General features: G+C 31.8%; 1 protein-coding gene across 1 annotated transcript; it reads right to left on the bottom strand.

Moving 5' to 3' along the window:
• Positions 1-242: 242 nt before the first annotated feature.
• LOC139498986 (uncharacterized) lies at positions 243-21,155 on the bottom strand. Its single transcript, XM_071287633.1, has 7 exons — positions 21,052-21,155; positions 15,860-15,932; positions 7,309-7,374; positions 6,438-6,532; positions 5,823-5,955; positions 4,401-4,636; positions 243-3,460 (listed from the first exon to the last, which is right to left on the bottom strand). The coding sequence occupies exons 1-7, from the start codon at positions 21,136-21,138 to the stop codon at positions 593-595; spliced, it is 3,558 nt and encodes a 1,185-aa protein (XP_071143734.1). The 5' UTR covers positions 21,139-21,155; the 3' UTR covers positions 243-592.
• Between the last annotated feature and the right edge of the window lie 1,144 nt (positions 21,156-22,299).

The raw sequence follows: 22,299 nt of genomic DNA, 5'->3' as shown, positions 1-22,299 counted from the left end.
TGTAAACAATGAAACTTTTTACATAGATCCGAAATAGTGTACAGCTTGGTGCATTCACTGTGGAACTTTCAAGTTTCATTCCTTTGAATGATTTTAACAGCTTCAAATCAGTTCTACATATCAAAAACAATTTATAATATAAATCTTCACTTATACCTTCATCACATAAATTGTGATCATTGAATCATAATAATGAGGAACCATAATTGTTCTGACTTTCAAAGGTGAAACTTAACATAATAATCCTTTGAAATTCATTTTGTTTAATCTAGAATTTAAATAGTTGACAGGCTGATATAATCAAAGATGTGCTGACAGATAGATATACACATGAAAACTATATGCAACATGAGTTTTATGTTAGGACATATAAAAAGTATTAAACCCCATTAAAAAAAAAAAAAAAAAAAAAAAAAAAATTGATGCTTAATATAAAACAGCTTACTATGTATAAACATACTAATTAATATGTTTTACCTAGAAATTTAAATACAGAAAATTGTGTTTTTATTACCAACTTCAAACTTAAATGCATGTGTTATAATGTTGTTTATAATCTCAAATTCTCTCAAATTGTAAGTGCTAATAAAATTTAGGGTGAAGTAGATATTGTCATAATCTCGCAATCTGAATCATGGTCTGATATTGTATCACAGATAGTGGACATAGTATTGTCCAGATGAAAAGCATCACTAGTTCTTGATTTCATTGGTGTACTTTGAAACAACTCTCTTCTTCTGTTTCCATTTGAATCTTTGTACAACTCATGTTCAATATATCTTTCTTGATCAGTTCTCCTTTGGTCTTTATTTGAATATGTTCTTGTTGGTTTGCTAAAGTGTGTATTTAATGAATGTGTGTTCTGATCAGTTGATATCAATTCCTCATTTTGAATGACATTTGATGTTGCCAGAAATTGTTTTTTACTATTCTCACGAGAAACATATCTTTTTGTCAAATTTGTTTTTGATTGTCTATTAAACATGCATTGAACTTCTGGGACAGTTTTAGTTCTTCTAAAATCTAAAAATGGCTTTTTAAAAGTTTCATCTTTTTTGGTTGTAACATTAAATAAGTCATCCATCTGTGTTGATTGTTGATCAGAAGGTTTGAATTTTGTAAAACGTTTACGACCCCCTGGTGATGGAGTACTAAGAAGCAGACGAGAAAATATTGTAGATGGAGATTGTTCATTGGAATTAAAAGAGTAAGGATGATTTTTACTCGGAGTATGTTGATCTTCAGAGAAAGGTGACTCAATCCCATTGTTTTGATATTTCTTTATCTGCTGTTCATTTGTTTTCATGGAGACATGTTGTTCACAATTCTCAATCATATGCAGACTTCGTTTTGCTTTCATCTTTGTCCTGCTGACAGCGTGTAACCTTTGCTCTAGAGGTGACATTAACAAACCAGACTGCTCTGAACTTCTACAATTTTGAAGTAACTTAGCTGGAACTGATTTACTTGTATCTTGAAGCTGTAAAGTATGCTGTTGATTCTTAATATGTAAGTCATGAGAGCAGAAAGATGTATTTACATATGATTCTATGCTTGATAAATCTCTTGCACTTCTATATAGAGATGCATCCTGATATGATCCAATGCTTTGATCAAAGGTAGATTTTGTTGTGTTTGTTTTGGGCTTAGACCAATCCCTATGTATTGATCCAGACTGATGCAGTTGTCTGTGACTACTTTCCTTTGACTGTTTCTTACTGCACGTAGACAGATATGTAAGAGTTTCCTGAACTGGTTTTACTTTAGGATCAACTGGTTTATCAAACTTTCTATGAAATGATTTTGGAGATAAAATTGTTGCAACATCTTCTTCTGGGTGAAAAAGTAGTTCTATAAGATTGGTAGTATTTTCTTTAGGAACAAACTTCCTTCTTGCTCTCTTGTGCAAGTTTTGTAACCTTACAGGAGAAGCCCATTTTTCACTAGCAGCCATTTGGAAGGAAGCAGGTATGTGGAAGTTTGCTGGATTGTTTTGGTCATGATAACACTGTTCTCTTTGTCTTATAGTATTAACATCTGGAATGTCCTTCCTGTTTATACCTGCCTTAAACATACTTTCAGTAACAATGTTGTGTTTGTGGAATTTCGATGATGATTTTGATGGCATATCAGAAGAATTGTTTTGGTTAAAATTTCTATTTGCTATTGAAGGTTTCATACCATATTCCTTGATGCAATGTGATTCAACATAGGAAGTGGGTTTTAAGCTCAGTTCTTTAAAATTTGTAGACTTCTTCTGAACTTTCTCTTCATTGAATTTAATAGCTGGAGTACTGAATGCAACATTACTTCTTTCCTTAGAAAATCTACTGGTTTCAACTAGTATAGATGTTTTTGTGTTTATATCGTCATTTTCCAGAATGAAGTCTACATTCTCCCATTCATTTATTTTTCTTTGTGTAGGAGACAAAACTGTTGTTGGTTTCTTCCATTCATTAGTAAATCTTTTAACTGGCTGGAGATTATTCTTAGTTTTGTCTTCAGTTTGTACGTTACTCTCAGTCATGATTATCTTTGCTGCAATACCTACTTTGTTTTCTTTCATCTTTTTATATAATCTATCCGGAGAAGCAAATCGTGTAATAACAGGTGCCCGTGAAAATAGCCTTTCACATCCATTTACTTGGGAATTTGAAGGTTGTAATTTGTTCAACTCTGACAAACTGTCTCTGTCTTCTGTTAAAGTATTGTCTGAAGAAAGCCTTTGTTTATTCTTTATATTCCTATTTTCCTTTTCTCTTGATCTTTTTTCTTGGTTAGATACTTCTGAGGCCAATGTTAGTGGAACAATTCTTTTTATTGATTTTCCAATCTCATTTCCTGAACTTATTTGAAGATCAGATGACTTATTCTTAATATTTGGTGACTTTTTTGTATGCAGCATTGTGTTTGTAGAATGATCTTGAACACCAGTTCTGATTTTATGATTCACATTTAGTTTGTGAGTCTTATTTTGCTCTGAATGAAAGTTGTACATTACTTTGTTGTTTTCTGGGACAATATAAGTTTGGTTAGGATTTTGAAATCCTTGACCGCTTGTGAAATTAATTTCACTTTTTACTTGGTTCTTTCCAGTAACTTTATTAATATCTTCCAGCCATTTCTCAATTCTTTCATTTTGTTGATAATCCATTGTACTAGTTTGCATGTTCTCTGGTGTTCTATAATTGAAATTTGGCTTAAACATTTCATCTTTGTTGCTATATCCTTGAGTTGTAGACCTTTTCGACTCAATATTTAACTTGTTAGTGTTAATTGATTTACCAGTTTCTACAGTAGCATAGTTCTTTGATTTGTTAATTTTAATGTTTGGATGAATCATTTCTCTGGGTCCAGGTCTTGTTGTCGTTGTATAACCAGATTTATCTATATTCTTACAGGGAAAAAAACCATCGACTTCATCATAAATTGCAAATCTGTCTTTTTTTGGACCAATACCCTGTTGAAAAAAAAGTACTAATCAATAATCATTATCACTATCACAAATCATGAGAATGTTATAATTTAAATTTGAAAATAAATTTCGCCTTAATTGAACCAAGCATTTTTATGTCAAACAATTTGCTCAAAAACTTTTCCTTCTCTTTGCTTTTGTGAGGTTTTGAGATCATTTTATAATTTTTATATCATGTATATGCCATACTGTGTTTAATACTGAATGTTTTTACTCCTATGAGAGTTCTGAAACTGAGCACCATGAGGAATAGTTTAAAAAAAAAAAACTTTAAAATGTGCATCAGCAAACAGGAAGTAAAACATCAAAGGCACTGAAAAACATATTACATGGTATATGGCTTAACCTGATGAAGCTTGGTGCTATATATCAACACTACTGTGGAGACTTCCAAGTTAATTATAACACAGGGATTTTCTTGTTTAAGGTGAACGAAAATATACATGTTCAACAAATTTTTAAAGGAAAACATGCAGACTTTGCAAAAGCATAAAATTAATTATCCATAAAAACACAATTTTTTTCCAATGCCCATGCGATCATCAACTAAAATGCTGACAAGTTTATGTCTTTCAAATTTAAAAAAATTCAAAACACAGGTAATATTTTCACAACGTTTTTTGATATATAAATAACAATAAATTACAAGATGTAAATTTGAGGACACTTTGGTCATGAAAAAGCTCCTGTCAAAATTTTATAAAATTTGACATCATAGGTTGACAAAGTAATTGATGTCTAAAAACACCTTAATGCTGATGCCATCAACCAAGGAATCTAAGATTGATATGCTTTGCTATTACCTCAAATTTGTTGCAGGCTCAACAAAAAATTCAGTCCTAGACGGTATGTAAAACCAAGGTAGTTCAGTTTTTGCTCCTCCAAAAAATGTTGCAGACTCAAAAAACCATAATAAAATACTCACCTGGACATAATTCTTATTCAAAGCATTAACATTCTCCTCTGTAGATGACAGAGAGCTGGTATCTTGGTCCATGATGTCAATGGGGTGGGGACCTTTGTCGTCTGTCTGACTATCTTCATCATCTCCGTCCTCCGACCCATCCTCTATATCACCAGCACTGTCGGAGGAGTAAGAACTGAGGGTCTCAGCATCACTAGGTTCATCATTCTGTTCACTGATAATCTCATAGTAACTAGCTAATAGGAATAAAACAAAAAAATATGTCAAAAATAACTTTTGTAAAATTAAAATAAAAGGTTTACTATCTTACATTTATAACTAACAGTGTTCAGCAACTGCTTTAAACACAAATTAAATATTTTATTTTATTATATATTTAATAGGAATGATGAGAAAATACATGTGGTTAAGTAAAAACCAAAATAAGAACATTTAAACACAGATTATTTAAATGCTAACTGCAAAAACAAATAAAGGATAAAGAAATTGACTCTTGATACTGCCAATTGATAATAAAACAGCTCATGGCAAATTTTCATACAGTTCCATGTAGCTTTGACTAAGTCTTTGATGTCTTAAAAAATTTGACCTTAGATTGTATCTCAATGTCAAATGTAAAAAAAAAACACGGTTCATTTATCAGAAAAACATGAAAGTCCCTGATTTTGTTGAAGTATTCTTAAAATTATTGAAAGGAAATATAAAGTTTGTTTTGGGTGCTATAAACAATTTCATATAAAAAACATGGGGTTATGGAGGGAAACCCCTGTTTATTTACTTAATTAGTGAAAAAGTATCATGTTTTTTGTATTTGATTGTAAAAATTAGTTAATTAGCTTTCAATTAAAACAGGTTGACTGATTGAAATAATTATAAAAATTATATTAAATATACATGTTTTGAGGGGAGACAACACTGCAAACAGCCTGTTTTTTTGGCAGTGAAAATTGAAAACTTATTTTCAGCTACTGTAGCTCTTTTCGGGGCAGGCGACCGTACCCTGAAACAAGATTTTTTTTTTTTTTTTTTTTGAAAGGCCAGGTTTAAATTTCATACAGTTTTCAGAAGGTAAAATGTGCATGTATCATGTCTTCATGGGTATGCACATGACCTGATTTCAGGTTTTTTATGTTCAAATTAGGCATTTTTTCCCCCCCATGTTCTTTGGAAGAAGTTATTTTAATAGATTAAAAGTACACTGTAAGGGTCACTTATGCATGGTCCCTCAAAATATGACGTCATAGAAAAAAACTGTTGATTGTACCCTTTGTTTCCCTTATGGCAAAAGGTCATCCAAAAATTTTGAACAACAAATATTAGATGTGCAAAATTCAAAGAACCCAAATTTTGGAATCAATTTTGTTTCAATTGACATTGGAATAAGATATCAAATATTGTCAACTATATGATAATACAACTTACTTTTCAGTGCTAGGAATTCTGAATCCTCTTCTGTGACAGGTTCAGCTTTACAAGTCTGTGAGATTGTTTCTTTGGTGAATGTTTCTTCCACATCAGAATAATATCTGTCAGATGGACTCCAATTGTTTATGGTCTGTAATGATAAATCCAATTATTAATTATTTATCAAGATGTGTTACATTGTCGGGAGCTATTTTGTGACAATCTCGGATGATTTTTTTTACAAATAAATTCAATAAACATGTTCAGCTTATACTTTCTCTATTCACAAAACTTACTTTACATTCAAGTCATTTGCATTTGGACTCTGATGTGTGTTTAAAGTTAACCTTCTGTTTGAACTTTCAATTTTCCCCTCTCACTCTAAGGCTATACTTTCATATCTTCACTCTAAGAATGTAGGCTATATATATAAACTATGGAATCCCACTCTAGCTGTGGGGGCTGTATTGTGTTTGTGTTAGTTTGTTCAACAATGTCATACTTACAGACTACAGCGTATTTCTTTAAACACTTGTTCATTAAAAAGTTGCACCAAAAAATATAGTAGAATCATTAAAAATAATGCACTATCCATATTGAAATGGTATAAAAACTTCTGTATTTGTAACTTGCCGTTTCTTGTAAACTTGAATCACCATCAGTTATCATGGAATAAACAGACTCATCTTTGGCAGTACAACTTCCATTAGCTCCAGATTCAGATAGTTCTACAAAAAATACATTTTAGATATAGTGATTACTTAAATGTACTAAATCATGTACATGTACAACAATTATTTTCTTTAAATAGATACATTTGTACCACACCCTTACAGAATTTTTGAAACTGTGTCATTTTTATCTTTCCAGGTAAATGTGAAATGTAAATTGAAACCTTTGCTATGAATAAACTTGAAATTCCATAGTAAGATGTGCAAAATGTCTCTTACTTAGACAGTCACATACCAATACCAACAAGCTATTATGAGTATATTTATAACCACATGAATCCTGATGCAATGTTTCAGCCAATTATATAACTGATAAATGGTACGATAGTAGGTCATTGAGCATGAATAAAAAGACTGACAAATGTGTGTGCAACGAAATTTAAACATACACATGTACATGTACAACCTACATGCACCAACTTATGGTTTTATCAGATTATTATGTGTTCAATAGAAGTCATTTCTCTGTATTCACCTGTTAGCTCCTTATCATTCCATGAACCTTAATTTGAAGGGGTCAATTTAACATGTATAAAAGTGATTCATAATAAATTTATATAAAATTGGTTTCAGAGGACAATAGTCTGTCATGACTCATGATTACTGAGTCTAAATAAATAAAACAGCTCACAAGATACATATGGTATACTATATAGCTACCTCTGGTGAGCTAACAATTAAATTGCATGTTAATAGAAACAGCTCACAAGGTACTTCTCACTAATGTATTTCTACCTAAGTGAGCTTGCTTTAGTTTATACTTTAATTTTCACCTTTCTTCTTTGTAGTGAACAGTTTAGAATGACCAAATGGTTTTGACTTCAGCTTTTTAACAACACCTGTAATAAAAGAACGAACAAAATCATACAGTATTTATTTACTATTAAATATAAAATTATATCAGGGCTTTTTACAAATTTGGTACTGTTAAAGGCATAGCCTTTCAGCTGTTCACTGTAAATGCATTATGGTATATAGTAAATTGTACCTGTCTGACATATTCCAGCAGTTTAAAACACTTTTCTATCATATATATTATAGGATTAAACTTTAAAGGAATTTATTGGTGTGTAAACTCTACCAATTCACTCACAAACAAATAAATGTCCATAGGTCTTTTATGATATTTTTGTGAGTGACTTGGTCCAGTTTATACACCAACAAATTCCTTTAAGAAGGCATTTAATTCTTATAATATTTCTTTAAATTGGAGATAAGGAATTTATTTTTCAACACTCTTCACCTTTTTCACACATAAATTATATATCTATGTCATTGAATTGGCCTGGCGCATGAATATATTTATTGGTTAACACAAAAGTATGTACATGAAATTTTCTATCTGTTAAAAATAAACTGCAAAAAACTTATAATATCATTCAAAGGAATGTTTTGTGTTTATTATTTAATTTAACGATTAAGGTGGTACCCAACGCTTTCACTAAAATTAATTTGGCTCGTTTAATTTTCATAAAATTTTTTCAAATTATTTACTTTGACAATTTAACAAAAAATATAAAAATTTGAAAAATTTTGAACCAACCGTTTTGTCAGAAAAATTACACTGGTTATATAGCAGTTTGACAAACATCAATTTTGATCATTGAGAAGCCTAATATTCCTTTTACAACACAACGTAATTAAAACGTTTAGCTGACTTTACAGAGTTATCTCCCTGTAGTGTTAGGTACCACCTTAATATGAAGTGAAAATAAATATTTTTAACGTTGAGGCCTGATTGTGTTATTATCGTCTTCATGTTGTTTTCATTGGTTACAAAAAGAAGTTCGGTCGATGTAGTCAATCGAAAAATAAACAACGTCAAGAACAACTTCCAGAAGTCAGATATCAATTGGCTCTTTATGTTAAACAACACAGCAAAAGGGTACTTTTAACATTAGCGCAATATCTATCAGCCATCACATTAATAATCATATTTCAACAATTTTTTCTAGAAGTGAATAAAAATAAGTAATTATATATATAAAATCACAAACTTTACAGTTAACACGAAATGACTGACATCTAATGTATGTATCCAATGGCCTTATATCATATGGTGTCAGATAGTATAATACCAACTGATAAAGGACAAATGACTGACATCTAATGTATGTATCCAATGGCCTTATATCATATGGTGTCAGATAATATAATGCCAACTGATAAAGGACAAATGACTGACATCTAATGTATGTATCCAATGGCCTTATATCATATGGTATCAGATAGTATAATACCAACTGATAAAGGACATCTAATGTATGTATCCAATGGCCTTATATCATATGGTGTCAGATAGTATAATACCAACTGATAAAGGACATCTAATGTATGTATCCAATGGCCTTATATCATATGGTATCAGATAGTATAATACCAACTGATAAAGGACATATAATGTATGTATCCAATGGCCTTATATCATATGGTGTCAGATAGTATAATACCAACTGATAAAGGACATCTAATGTATGTATCCAATGGCCTTATATCATATGGTATCAGATAGTATACCAACTGATAAAGGACATCTAATGTATGTATCCAATGGCCTTATATCATATGGTGTCAGATAGTATACCAACTGATAAAGGACATCTAATGTATGTATCCAATGGCCTTATATCATATGGTGTCAGATAGTATACCAACTGATAAATTACATCTAATGTATGTATCCAATGGCCTTATATCATATGGTGTCAGATAGTATAATACCAACTGATAAAGGACATCTAATGTATGTATCCAATGGCCTTATATCATATGGTGTCAGATAGTATAATACCAACTGATAAAGGACATCTAATGTATGTATCCAATGGCCTTATATCATATGGTATCAGATAGTATAATACCAACTGATAAAGGACATCTAATGTATGTATCCAATGGCCTTATATCATATGGTGTCAGATAGTATAATACCAACTGATGGCCTTATATCATATGGTGTCAGATAGTATACCAACTGATGGCCTTATATCATATGGTGTCAGATAGTATACCAACTGATAAAGGACATCTAATATATGTATCCAATGACCTTATATCATATGGTGTCAGATAGTATACCAACTGATAAAGGACATCTAATGTATGTATCCAATGGCCTTATATCATATGGTGTCAGATAGTATAATACCAACTGATAAAGGACATCTAATGTATGTATCCAATGGCCTTATATCATATGGTATCAGATAGTATAATACCAACTGATAAAGGACATCTAATGTATGTATCCAATGGCCTTATATCATATGGTGTCAGATAGTATAATACCAACTGATGGCCTTATATCATATGGTGTCAGATAGTATACCAACTGATGGCCTTATATCATATGGTGTCAGATAGTATACCAACTGATAAAGGACATCTAATATATGTATCCAATGACCTTATATCATATGGTGTCAGATAGTATACCAACTGATAAAGGACATCTAATGTATGTATCCAATGGCCTTATATCATATGGTGTCAGATAGTATAATACCAACTGATAAAGGACATCTAATGTATGTATCCAATGGCCTTATATCATATGGTATCAGATAGTATAATACCAACTGATAAAGGACATCTAATGTATGTATCCAATGGCCTTATATCATATGGTATCAGATAGTATAATACCAACTGATAAAGGACATCTAATGTATGTATCCAATGGCCTTATATCATATGGTGTCAGATAGTATACCAACTGATAAAGGACATCTAATATATGTATCCAATGACCTTATATCATATGGTGTCAGATAGTATACCAACTGATAAAGGACATCTAATGTATGTATCCAATGGCCTTATATCATATGGTGTCAGATAGTATAATACCAACTGATAAAGGACATCTAATGTATGTATCCAATGGCCTTATATCATATGGTATCAGATAGTATAATACCAACTGATAAAGGACATCTAATGTATGTATCCAATGGCCTTATATCATATGGTATCAGACAGGCATGGGGTAATCGTAATCAGTAATCGTAATCAGCTGTAATCGATTACATTTTGCTGTGTAATCCTATGTAATCAGTAATCATGCCATTTCTGATTACAAGTAATCATAATGTAATTGATTACATTGCAAAAAACAGGTGTAATCATGATTACTTTTAGATTACTTTAAGATTACATTCATATGATTACTTGCTGATTACAAATCTTGTATTTATATGAAAATAGTTTTTGATAGACAAGATGAAAATAAGAAAATGTAAAGCTTGAATGAAAAATCATGAAACTAGTATTCACAATGATGGGACCTTGTTTAATGTGATAAATTGTATCATCTATATAACAAATTATTATAACCAAGTGTTTTATTTTGTTAACAGTTTACCGAAGGAAATTGCCTCTCCAATATTTTGCTGTGAGATTGAGCTCTTATAATACAAGAATATGCCTTGATTGCATTTTTTCTCCCCTTGATTGAAAACTTCTGATATTAACCCCAATTTCATATAAGTTTACCCAATATTTTTACATAACTACTTTGAAATTCAAATGCAGAAAACATTTAGTTCCAATTTGACTTTGATGGTCGACATAAATATATGAGCCCACTTAATTCAAAATGGAAATTAAAACCAGATTTCATTTATTGACAAATTTGATAAATTTTGTTTCCCATAAATTCGTGTATAATATGTGCTTTCTAATTTTAATTCTTTATTAACTTTGAGCCTTATGGCTCATCAGTATAAACAAGTACATGTACAGTGTATACATATCGCATAATATTACAAACAATGTGCATAGTAAACAATAGGTGACGTCAGAAGTTTCATCAATACAAAATATCTTTTATTATAATAAACTGTTTCTTAATTTAAAGAGAAATGTATATACTTTCCTAAGTTACAAAGTTGTGTTTTGTGTTTTCACCTGGCAATAATTCTATTAATTATGAATTAGATCAAGTATTACAAATTTTCAAACAAATAATGACAATCAACCACTTTTAAATTAACTTTATTGATATTGTTATTAAGACAATAAAATTTTAATACCCAAGCTCACCTATTGTTTGTTTAAAAAAATGGAAGTAGTGATTAACACCTGTAAAAACATTAATGGATGTGTCAGTTATGTCCCAACAGACAATAAAACTATACTTAATTAATTTTTCCTTATTTGTTCAGGTTTTTTGTTAATTAGGCAGTTGGTTAAAATTTGTAGAAAAAAGTTATATCTTTTAAATAGAAAAAGGACACTTGTCTATAGCTAATTTATCAAATTACACATGTTGTACTGGCTTTTAAAAAAATCATCAAAATTAGCTTTTTGTGAGGATAAAAAGTTATAAAAAAAACTTTGATATTGCAATGTAATCAAAAGTAATCTAAAGTAATCATGATTACTTTGAAGAAAAGTAATCTAATGTAATCGATTACATAAAAGATAGGGTGTAATTGTAATGTAATCGATTACATTTTATTAGCAAAGTAATTGTAATTAAATCGATTACATTTTAAAGTAATCGACCCCATCCCTGGTATCAGATAGTATAATACCAACTGATAAAGGACATCTAATGTATGTATCCAATGGCCTTATATCATATGGTGTCAGATAGTATACCAACTGATAAAGGACATCTAATATATGTATCCAATGACCTTATATCATATGGTGTCAGATAGTATACCAACTGATAAAGGACATCTAATGTATGTATCCAATGGCCTTATATCATATGGTGTCAGATAGTATAATACCAACTGATAAAGGACATCTAATGTATGTATCCAATGGCCTTATATCATATGGTATCAGATAGTATAATACCAACTGATAAAGGACATCTAATGTATGTATCCAATGGCCTTATATCATATGGTATCAGATAGTATAATACCAACTGATAAAGGACATCTAATGTATGTATCCAATGGCCTTATATCATATGGTGTCAGATAGTATACCAACTGATAAAGGACATCTAATATATGTATCCAATGACCTTATATCATATGGTGTCAGATAGTATACCAACTGATAAAGGACATCTAATGTATGTATCCAATGGCCTTATATCATATGGTGTCAGATAGTATAATACCAACTGATAAAGGACATCTAATGTATGTATCCAATGGCCTTATATCATATGGTATCAGATAGTATAATACCAACTGATAAAGGACATCTAATGTATGTATCCAATGGCCTTATATCATATGGTGTCAGATAGTATACCAACTGATAAAGGACATCTAATATATGTATCCAATGGCCTTATATCATATGGTGTCAGATAGTATACCAACTGATAAAGGACATCTAATGTATGTATCCAATGGCCTTATATCATATGGTGTCAGATAGTATAATACCAACTGATAAAGGACATCTAATGTATGTATCCAATGGCCTTATATCATATGGTGTCAGATAGTATACCAACTGATAAAGGACATCTAATGTATGTATCCAATGGCCTTATATCATATGGTATCAGATAGTATAATACCAACTGATAAAGGACATCTAATGTATGTATCCAATGGCCTTATATCATATGGTGTCAGATAGTATACCAACTGATAAAGGACATCTAATATATGTATCCAATGACCTTATATCATATGGTGTCAGATAGTATACCAACTGATAAAGGACATCTAATGTATGTATCCAATGGCCTTATATCATATGGTGTCAGATAGTATAATACCAACTGATAAAGGACATCTAATGTATGTATCCAATGGCCTTATATCATATGGTATCAGATAGTATAATACCAACTGATAAAGGACATCTAATGTATGTATCCAATGGCCTTATATCATATGGTGTCAGATAGTATACCAACTGATAATGGACATCTAATATATGTATCCAATGACCTTATATCATATGGTGTCAGATAGTATAATACCAACTGATAAAGGACATCTAATGTATGTATCCAATGGCCTTATATCATATGGTGTCAGATAGTATAATACCAACTGATAAAGGACATCTAATGTATGTATCCAATGGCCTTATATCATATGGTATCAGATAGTATAATACCAACTGATAAAGGACATCTAATGTATGTATCCAATGGCCTTATATCATATGGTGTCAGATAGTATACCAACTGATAAAGGACATCTAATATATGTATCCAATGACCTTATATCATATGGTGTCAGATAGTATACCAACTGATAAAGGACATCTAATGTATGTATCCAATGGCCTTATATCATATGGTGTCAGATAGTATAATACCAACTGATAAAGGACATCTAATGTATGTATCCAATGGCCTTATATCATATGGTGTCAGATAGTATACCAACTGATAAAGGACATCTAATATATGTATCCAATGACCTTATATCATATGGTGTCAGATAGTATACCAACTGATAAAGGACATCTAATGTATGTATCCAATGGCCTTATATCATATGGTGTCAGATAGTATAATACCAACTGATAAAGGACATCTAATGTATGTATCCAATGGCCTTATATCATATGGTGTCAGATAGTATACCAACTGATAAAGGACATCTAATATATGTATCCAATGACCTTATATCATATGGTGTCAGATAGTATAATACCAACTGATAAAGGACATCTAATGTATGTATCCAATGGCCTTATATCATATGGTGTCAGATAGTATAATACCAACTGATAAAGGACATCTAATGTATGTATCCAATGGCCTTATATCATATGGTATCAGATAGTATAATACCAACTGATAAAGGACATCTAATGTATGTATCCAATGGCCTTATATCATATGGTGTCAGATAGTATACCAACTGATGAAGGACATCTAATATATGTATCCAATGACCTTATATCATATGGTGTCAGATAGTATACCAACTGATAAAGGACATCTAATGTATGTATCCAATGGCCTTATATCATATGGTGTCAGATAGTATAATACCAACTGATAAAGGACATCTAATGTATGTATCCAATGGCCTTATATCATATGGTGTCAGATAGTATAATACCAACTGATAAAGGACATCTAATGTATGTATCCAATGGCCTTATATCATATGGTGTCAGATAGTATACCAACTGATAAAGGACATCTAATATATGTATCCAATGACCTTATATCATATGGTGTCAGATAGTATACCAACTGATAAAGGACATCTAATGTATGTATCCAATGGCCTTATATCATATGGTGTCAGATAGTATAATACCAACTGATAAAGGACATCTAATGTATGTATCCAATGACCTTATATCATATGGTGTCAGATAGTATACCAACTGATAAAGGAAATCTAATGTATGTATCCAATGGCCTTATATCATATGGTGTCAGATAGTATACCAACTGATAAAGGACATCTAATGTATGTATCCAATGGCCTTATATCATATGGTGTCAGATAGTATACCAACTGATAAAGGACATCTAATGTATGTATCCAATGGCCTTATATCATATGGTGTCAGATAGTATACCAACTGATAAAGGACATCTAATGTATGTATCCAATGGCCTTATATCATATGGTATCAGATAGTATAATACCAACTGATAAAGGACATCTAATGTATGTATCCAATGGCCTTATATCATATGGTGTCAGATAGTATAATACCAACTGATAAAGGACATCTAATATATGTATCCAATGGCCTTATATCATATGGTGTCAGATAGTATACCAACTGACATCTAATGTATGTATCCAATGGCCTTATATCATATGGTGTCAGATAGTATACCTACTGACATCTAATGTATGTATCCAATGGCCTTATATCATATGGTGTCAGATAGTATACCAACTGACATCTAATGTATGTATCCAATGGCCTTATATCATATGGTGTCAGATAGTATACCAACTGACATCTAATGTATGTATCCAATGGCCTTATATCATATGGTGTCAGATAGTATAATACCAACTGATAAAGGACATCTAATGTATGTATCCAATGGCCTTATATCATATGGTGTCAGATAGTATAATACCAACTGATAAAGGACATCTAATATATGTATCCAATGACCTTATATCATATGGTGTCAGATAGTATACCAACTGACATCTAATGTATGTATCCAATGGCCTTATATCATATGGTGTCAGATAGTATAATACCAACTGATAAAGGACATCTAATGTATGTATCCAATGGCCTTATACATGTATCATATGGTGTCAGATAGTATACCAACTGATGGCCTTATATCATATGGTGTCAGATAGTATACCAACTGATAAAGGACAAATAACATACATTACTTTATTTTTTATGATGTTCATGTAATTTGAAATGAAAATATTATCTACTTACTTTCATCTCTAAAACTACTGCTGGTCAGAGTTGTTAAATCTATTTCAGCATCATCTGGAAAGTGTCTGTCATACTGAAAAATTAAACATACCGGTATTTATAAATAGTTTGCAAACATCATCATTGTTATCAAAACAGCTCTTCTCCTTTAATTATGCATGTTTTGTAAACTGTCACACATTATGCACGAATCCGGGTCCATTTGCCCTGATTCACGTTCGCCCTAGTACAAAAAAAAATGTACCTGTTCGCCCAGGGTTCATTTGCCCTGATTTAATTTTTTTCCAATTGTTGTCTAGTCACATAATTTTAAGTATTTGAACAAAATATGATAAAGTTTGTTGAAAAATTGACAGAATTTTCATATTGTCGCAATCAATTTATCATTTTCCGTTTGATTTGCAGAGTAGAATACTGAAAAACAATGTATTTATCTTTATTGATATTTCTTAACAAAATAATTGTATTCATTCAATCACGAATGTAATCAGTATAACTGAGACCAGAGTATAATAATAAATGAACTTGTAAATACGTTTCATGATTTACAGTTCGTACATCATTGTTTTTATTAATTTCAAGCTGAATATTTTATCAAAACAAAACGTTTGTTTTCATTATTAATCAATCAAAATACAAGTATCACAATAATCAGTGATCTGAATTATTTTGTCATTGAACAATTAATGATCCTAAACAAGCCATAAACTTTTAAATATTTCCCTGTTTCCATAAATTTCAAGAATATATAGTAGTATATACCATAGAAATATCTGAATAAGTTTATTCAACTTAAATGCTCTGAATATTAGTATTTTTTTAGTAGGACAAACAGACTCTATGGGCGAACGAACTCAGGGCGAACATGTTATTAGGGCGAACGGATCTGATACCCATCATGCACATCAAATTTCAGGTTGCTGTCTTTTTGTTTTTGACTCATTCCTCATTTCCATTTTCAATTTTCGAACAAAATTATATAAACATTCAGTCAAGTTTTTCTTTTTCTAGGTCAATGATTTGTATAGTAAATGCTCATGTTATTGTTAGTAAGAGTACTAAGACTATATATTTTTATTTTTTTGCTTTTACACCTTTCTTCTTCTTCTTCTTCTTCTTTTGTCACAGAAAACCATCAACGTACTGATGTTTACTTTCCAGCGCATCCCTGGTAAATGTTTTTTAATAAATTTATGTGAATAATTTTTGTCAAAATATAAATAAACAGTCTTTGATCATGTTGATGGTTTGACAGAAAAAAGAAAATTTATAGCTGTCTTTATTGCAAATGAATTTATCTGTAGGATTCTTTATTGGTGTATCTTGTAGTAGACCGACTCTTTTGTAATACATTTTGCGATAGAATGGCTATATTTTCATTTACAATTTTGTGGAACATTATAAGCCTTGTTCGTAATCTGAGTTCTTGTAAGGTTTGCCATTTCATGGTGTCTAGCATCTCAGACAAACTGCTGGTGTTGTGATGTTTATTGCACACATACCTTGCTGCCCGTCTTTGTACTTTTTCCAGTGATTTTATATTTTCATTTGTAAATGGGTCCCATACAGTACAACAGTATTCCAACTTTGGTCTTATGAGTGTTTGGTACACTCTTTCTTTAATTGTTTGCGATTGGACTTTAAGGTTTCTTCTTATGAAACCTAAGGATTTATTTGCTTTTGCAGCGGTTTGTTGGATGTGGGTGTTCCATTTTAGGTCTGCTGAGATGGTGATACCTAAGTATTTTGCATGTTTTACAGATTCTAAGATGTGTCCATACATGTTATAATAAAAGTGGATGGGATTTCTTTTTGTTGTTATATTCATGATGTTACACTTGTCTGGATGGAAAGACATAAGCCAATCTTTTTCCCATTGTATGGCAGCTTCTAGGTCTTCTTGAAGCTTGAGGCAGTCGTTTTGAGTTTAATTTGTTGTTAGATTATACTGTCATCTGCAAAGAGTCTGATTTTGCTATGTTGGATGTAATCTGGGAGGTCATTTATGTAAATTAAGAATAGTATTGGTCCTAGCACTGTACCCTGTGGGACTCCTGATGAGACTGGTATTTTTGAAGAGGACATGTTTTCTAAAAGTACTGTTTGCGTTCTGTTTGAAAGAAAGGATTCTTCACAGTTAATGATTTGATCTGATATGCCAAAGTATTTCATTTTGTATAGTAATCTTTTGTATGGTACCTTGTCGAAAGCTTTAGCAAAATCCATGATTATAAGATCTGTTTGTATGTTCTTGTTGTTGTTTTGGAATAATTCATGTATCAGTGAGATGACTTGGGATTCACATGATCGTTTTGCCTAAATCCATGTTGTACCGTATTTATTCTATTTAAAGCCCCCCTTCTAATTAACGCCCCCCTACCGAAAATCGTGCGTTCAGAACTTTTGACTTCTAATAAACGCCCTCATTTTGTAGTTAAAAAAAATAAAATTGAAACTTAACCATTACAATATTGCAAAGACATCGACCCGGTCACTCAGAAACATGAAACGAAAAATCAATAATGCCCATGTTTTAATCCACTCCGATAATCCAACACAGTGTGTACAAGTTCCAAAATAGATCTGTCAGTTACACAGTACGCTGTTGAAATTATGTTCCATTGATGTGCACTTGTTCATTCGAAAATTTTAACAAATTATTTGATGAGGTCACATTACCAATAAACGCTATTTATAGATTATGGAGACAATAAGAAACACGTGTATATTACTATAGTCTGTTTCAACAAAATTCAGGTAAAGGTACGAAATTTGTTTCTCTAATTGACGCCCCTTTTGGAAATTGTCTTCGCCCCCAGGGCGTTTATTAGAATAAATACGGTAATTCATATAGAGTGTTGTTTGTTTCTAAGTGATTCATCATGCTGCTTGCAAAGATATGTTCGAGTAGTTTGCAAGCAATGCATGTTAAGGATTATAGGCCTATAGTTGCCTGGGTTGTGTTTATCCCCTTTTTTAAATACAGGTGTGACATTTGCGTGGTTCCAGTCAGAAGGTACTTTGCCTGTTTGTAGTGATCTTGTAAATATTAAAGTGAGGATATCTGTACATATTTCGATGTTTTGTTTTAGTACTTTGCCTGCGATGGTGTCAGGACCAGTTTCTTTATTCGGGTTTATGTTTTTGATTAGTTTGTAAACACCATCCCTAGATATTCTAATGGGTTCCATTATAGGGTGTTTACTAGGACCTTTGTCTGGAATGTTAGTGTTTGCTTCAGATGTAAAAGCAGACTGAAATTGTTTGTTAAGTATATTTGCTTTCTCAGATGGACTTGAGTGCAGTGTACCTTCACTTTGCAGAGGAGCTATGCCGGTGTTTTCGTTTTTCTGGCTTTTAATGTAGGTGTACAGTTTTTTAGGTGTATTATTGAAGCATGGTTGATCTGGCTCCTTTATTTCAATATCGAAAATCATATTTTCTATGTATTGCCAGTATGAGTCAGGCGCGTAGCTCCCTATACGCTAACATGCAGTTGCGTGCACATCGATTCGGCATGCAAAAAAAAGTGCAAATTAAAAATTTATAAATTAAATGTTTAAAGGAAACAGATACATTTATGTTGTCATTTTTTTGATTGATGAAATGTCATTAAATAACGGCATTTGGTTTCAAAATAGAAGTTTTATTCGAGATCATGACAAAATCGGACAGTAACTTGTATCTTTGAATTTGAAGAATCTTTGAAGATTTGATTTTTTTATACTCAGTCTAAGACATGTACATGTAGTTTCGGAGCACATTTTACAGAGTACGGTTTATATGTTTGGAATGAGATGTACAGTGTACCAATCGGCATTAGATTTATTAGAACCGTTCGATATCGTTGAAAATATGCCAATGCGATGTTTTCGACAGACTTCCAGAGCCAACCACCCTGCAAACACGCCAAAACAGTATTGGAAAGTTTCATTAGATGTTGCGTTATAGACCATATGATAATGGAACTGCAGAGTGGAGTCACGTCTGGTATTATCAGAAAATCGCTTCTTTGTGCCGTATCTGCTTCCTCGTGTTGTAGAAAATATACCAAACGAACAAATCTCAACATTGTCTGAGACATACTAAACTGACCTGGTATGTAATTTTTGATGAATTCAATTGGGAGGTCGCTCGATGGCGAACACGTACACTGCTTTATAACATCTCGCGAGTGCTGCTGACCATGGAGATCTATCAGTGTACTACGTCTGTTGAAATCAAATGTACGATCAACAATGAACAACGACAGGTTATCATCGCTAGCATTACTGCATATTCATCGGCAAAGTTATAGAGAAGTTCGTTTCTGCCTAGACGCAAAGAGCAGATTTCGGACATCTTTGAGTAAATTCTGTATCAGAAAAATGTGTAGTTTATGTTTTCAATTAACCATGATTTACTCTATTCAGAAGCTTTGTTAATAGTATTCCATTCATAAATTGTTTATAAGTCCTTAGACTCCTACACATAGCTCCTCTTTCAACTGTCCTATGTCTATGACCGAAAAACAAAAAATTCTGCATAAAACGGTCCCAAAATATTTTCGCCTCGCTCCACTCAGCAGGGGTTGCTTGCACACCTTTTCTTCATAGCTACGCCCCTGCGAGTTTTTCATTTCTTTCTGGAGCTTGGTTTTTATTTCTTGGTATTGTTTATTTACTTACTTATAGTTACTTATAGTTGATTTCCAGTACAGGATCCCTCAAGGTTCCTCTTCACCAGACTCGTAATTTAATGTATTTCTTATACTATTTTGACCGTGACTTCCGGATATTTCTGCTCTATAGTCATTATAGTATAATTCTTCGTCTGCCCAATATTTGTCTAGTCGATTTTTGAATGAATTTATCGATGGTGACTTTGTTATTTTATCTGGTAGTTTGTTCCAGGTTTTAGCAATTCTAACAGAGAAAGAATTTATTATTATACTTGGGATTTTTCTTTTTGTATAATTAATTAATTTGTTTTTCTTGTTGATGAGCTTTTTAAGTTGGTAATTTACCCAAGGTAGTTTCGTTTTGTTACCAATTGCTTTTTGTTGGAATATTCTTAAATTGGTAATAGAGTTTTGGATGTTGGTTTTGAACGTGTTCCAAAGTTCATCAAATTTTGACTAGTTTCTGCCATGCATGAGTAAAAGTTGTAGTGCAGGATACTATATACATGGATATGCAAACATGTTGAACAACCTTTCGAATTATTGCATCTATGTTGGACCTGTAACGTCGAAGATTATCCTTTTCTTCGAAAATAAACCTTTTCAAATCTTCCGCCATATTTGTTGTGGTTGTTAGCTCCCTTTGTATAAGAGATAAAAACCCGTTTGACAAATCCGGACTCGAACCAAGGACATTTGTACTAAGGAGAATAGGTTTGAAGATTCACAAATAATAGTGTGGCCGTAAATAGCATGATTTTGCTGAGACATAAATACAAACAAATAATGAGTTAAAGGAAATACTGATGAATTTCATAATAGAAACGCTCATCAACTTTTACAAAAATATATTTTTCCTCACTGGCCACCTATAACCGTTAAAATGAAATTAAAATACAAGTTATGTGAGACAGATGAGCTTCTTAAGTTAATAGGTGATGCGGATACTTCATTTTTTTTAAACTGTCTCCATAATTATCATTTCTTGGTTACTCTTTTTTGGTGTGATCCGATGATAAAATATAGGTATGGATGGTAATAAGGCAGAGACATATTGTTGTTTCATTATGTCTTTTGTAATATATATAAGTTAGTATGATTTGTTTAATTATTTTGGGTTTAATGTTTGCTCTCAAGCGTTACATACGTTTTAACATTAAGAAAACTTGTTGGTTTTTGGCGTACACAATGAATTAAGGCCGCATGGTTGACAATAATTCCTTACATCCAATTCATTTGAACTTTGGTGGATAATTGTGTCCTCTGCAATCATACCACATCTCCTGTTAATACAGAAAGAAAAAAATAACTCAAAATTGAAGGTCTTAGAGACGGAAAGTGACAAAGAGAGGAACAAATACTAATAATGATTGCTATATGAACTCATGAATTAATCTAAGAGCGGCACCTTTCATGACTTTGATGAGGTAACATTTAGTTTTGGTAAATACAACGAGAACAGCAAAGTGATGGCAACTGTTTGATACAGTAAAGAGGTAATGATGTATCATAATAAATGTGGATGTTACGCTATGATAAGTCAAAATTGCATAGATTGGAAAGGTTGTAATTAACTCCTACCACATAATGCTGTAATAGACGTAACCGATAAACAACGAACCTCAACAATTCATTATTAAGCCCTGTCACAGAATGCTATAACAGACGTAACAGGTAAATAACGACCCTCATCATATCATGACTATCATCATTAACCCTAGTACAGAATGCTACAATAGACGTAAAAGGTAAACAGCAAGCCTCGACATATCATCATTAT

This window comes from Mytilus edulis, chromosome 1, assembly GCF_963676685.1.
Source record: "Mytilus edulis chromosome 1, xbMytEdul2.2, whole genome shotgun sequence".
NCBI lineage: Eukaryota > Metazoa > Mollusca > Bivalvia > Mytilida > Mytilidae > Mytilus > Mytilus edulis.
The sequence above is the reverse complement of the archived record's forward strand: the minus strand, read 5'-3'. Positions and strand labels throughout refer to the sequence as shown.

Coding starts and splice junctions, on each gene's coding strand:
- LOC139498986 (XM_071287633.1), bottom strand. CDS start 21,138: ATGGCGGAAGATTTGAAAAGGTTTATTTTCGAAGAAAAGGATAATCTT. Junction 6,533..7,308: donor GTTCACTACAAAGAAGAAAG/GTGAAAATTAAA, acceptor TATTTTTTGTAG/AACTATCTGAATCTGGAGCT. Junction 4,637..5,822: donor AGAATTCCTAGCACTGAAAA/GTAAGTTGTATT, acceptor TATTCCTATTAG/CTAGTTACTATGAGATTATC.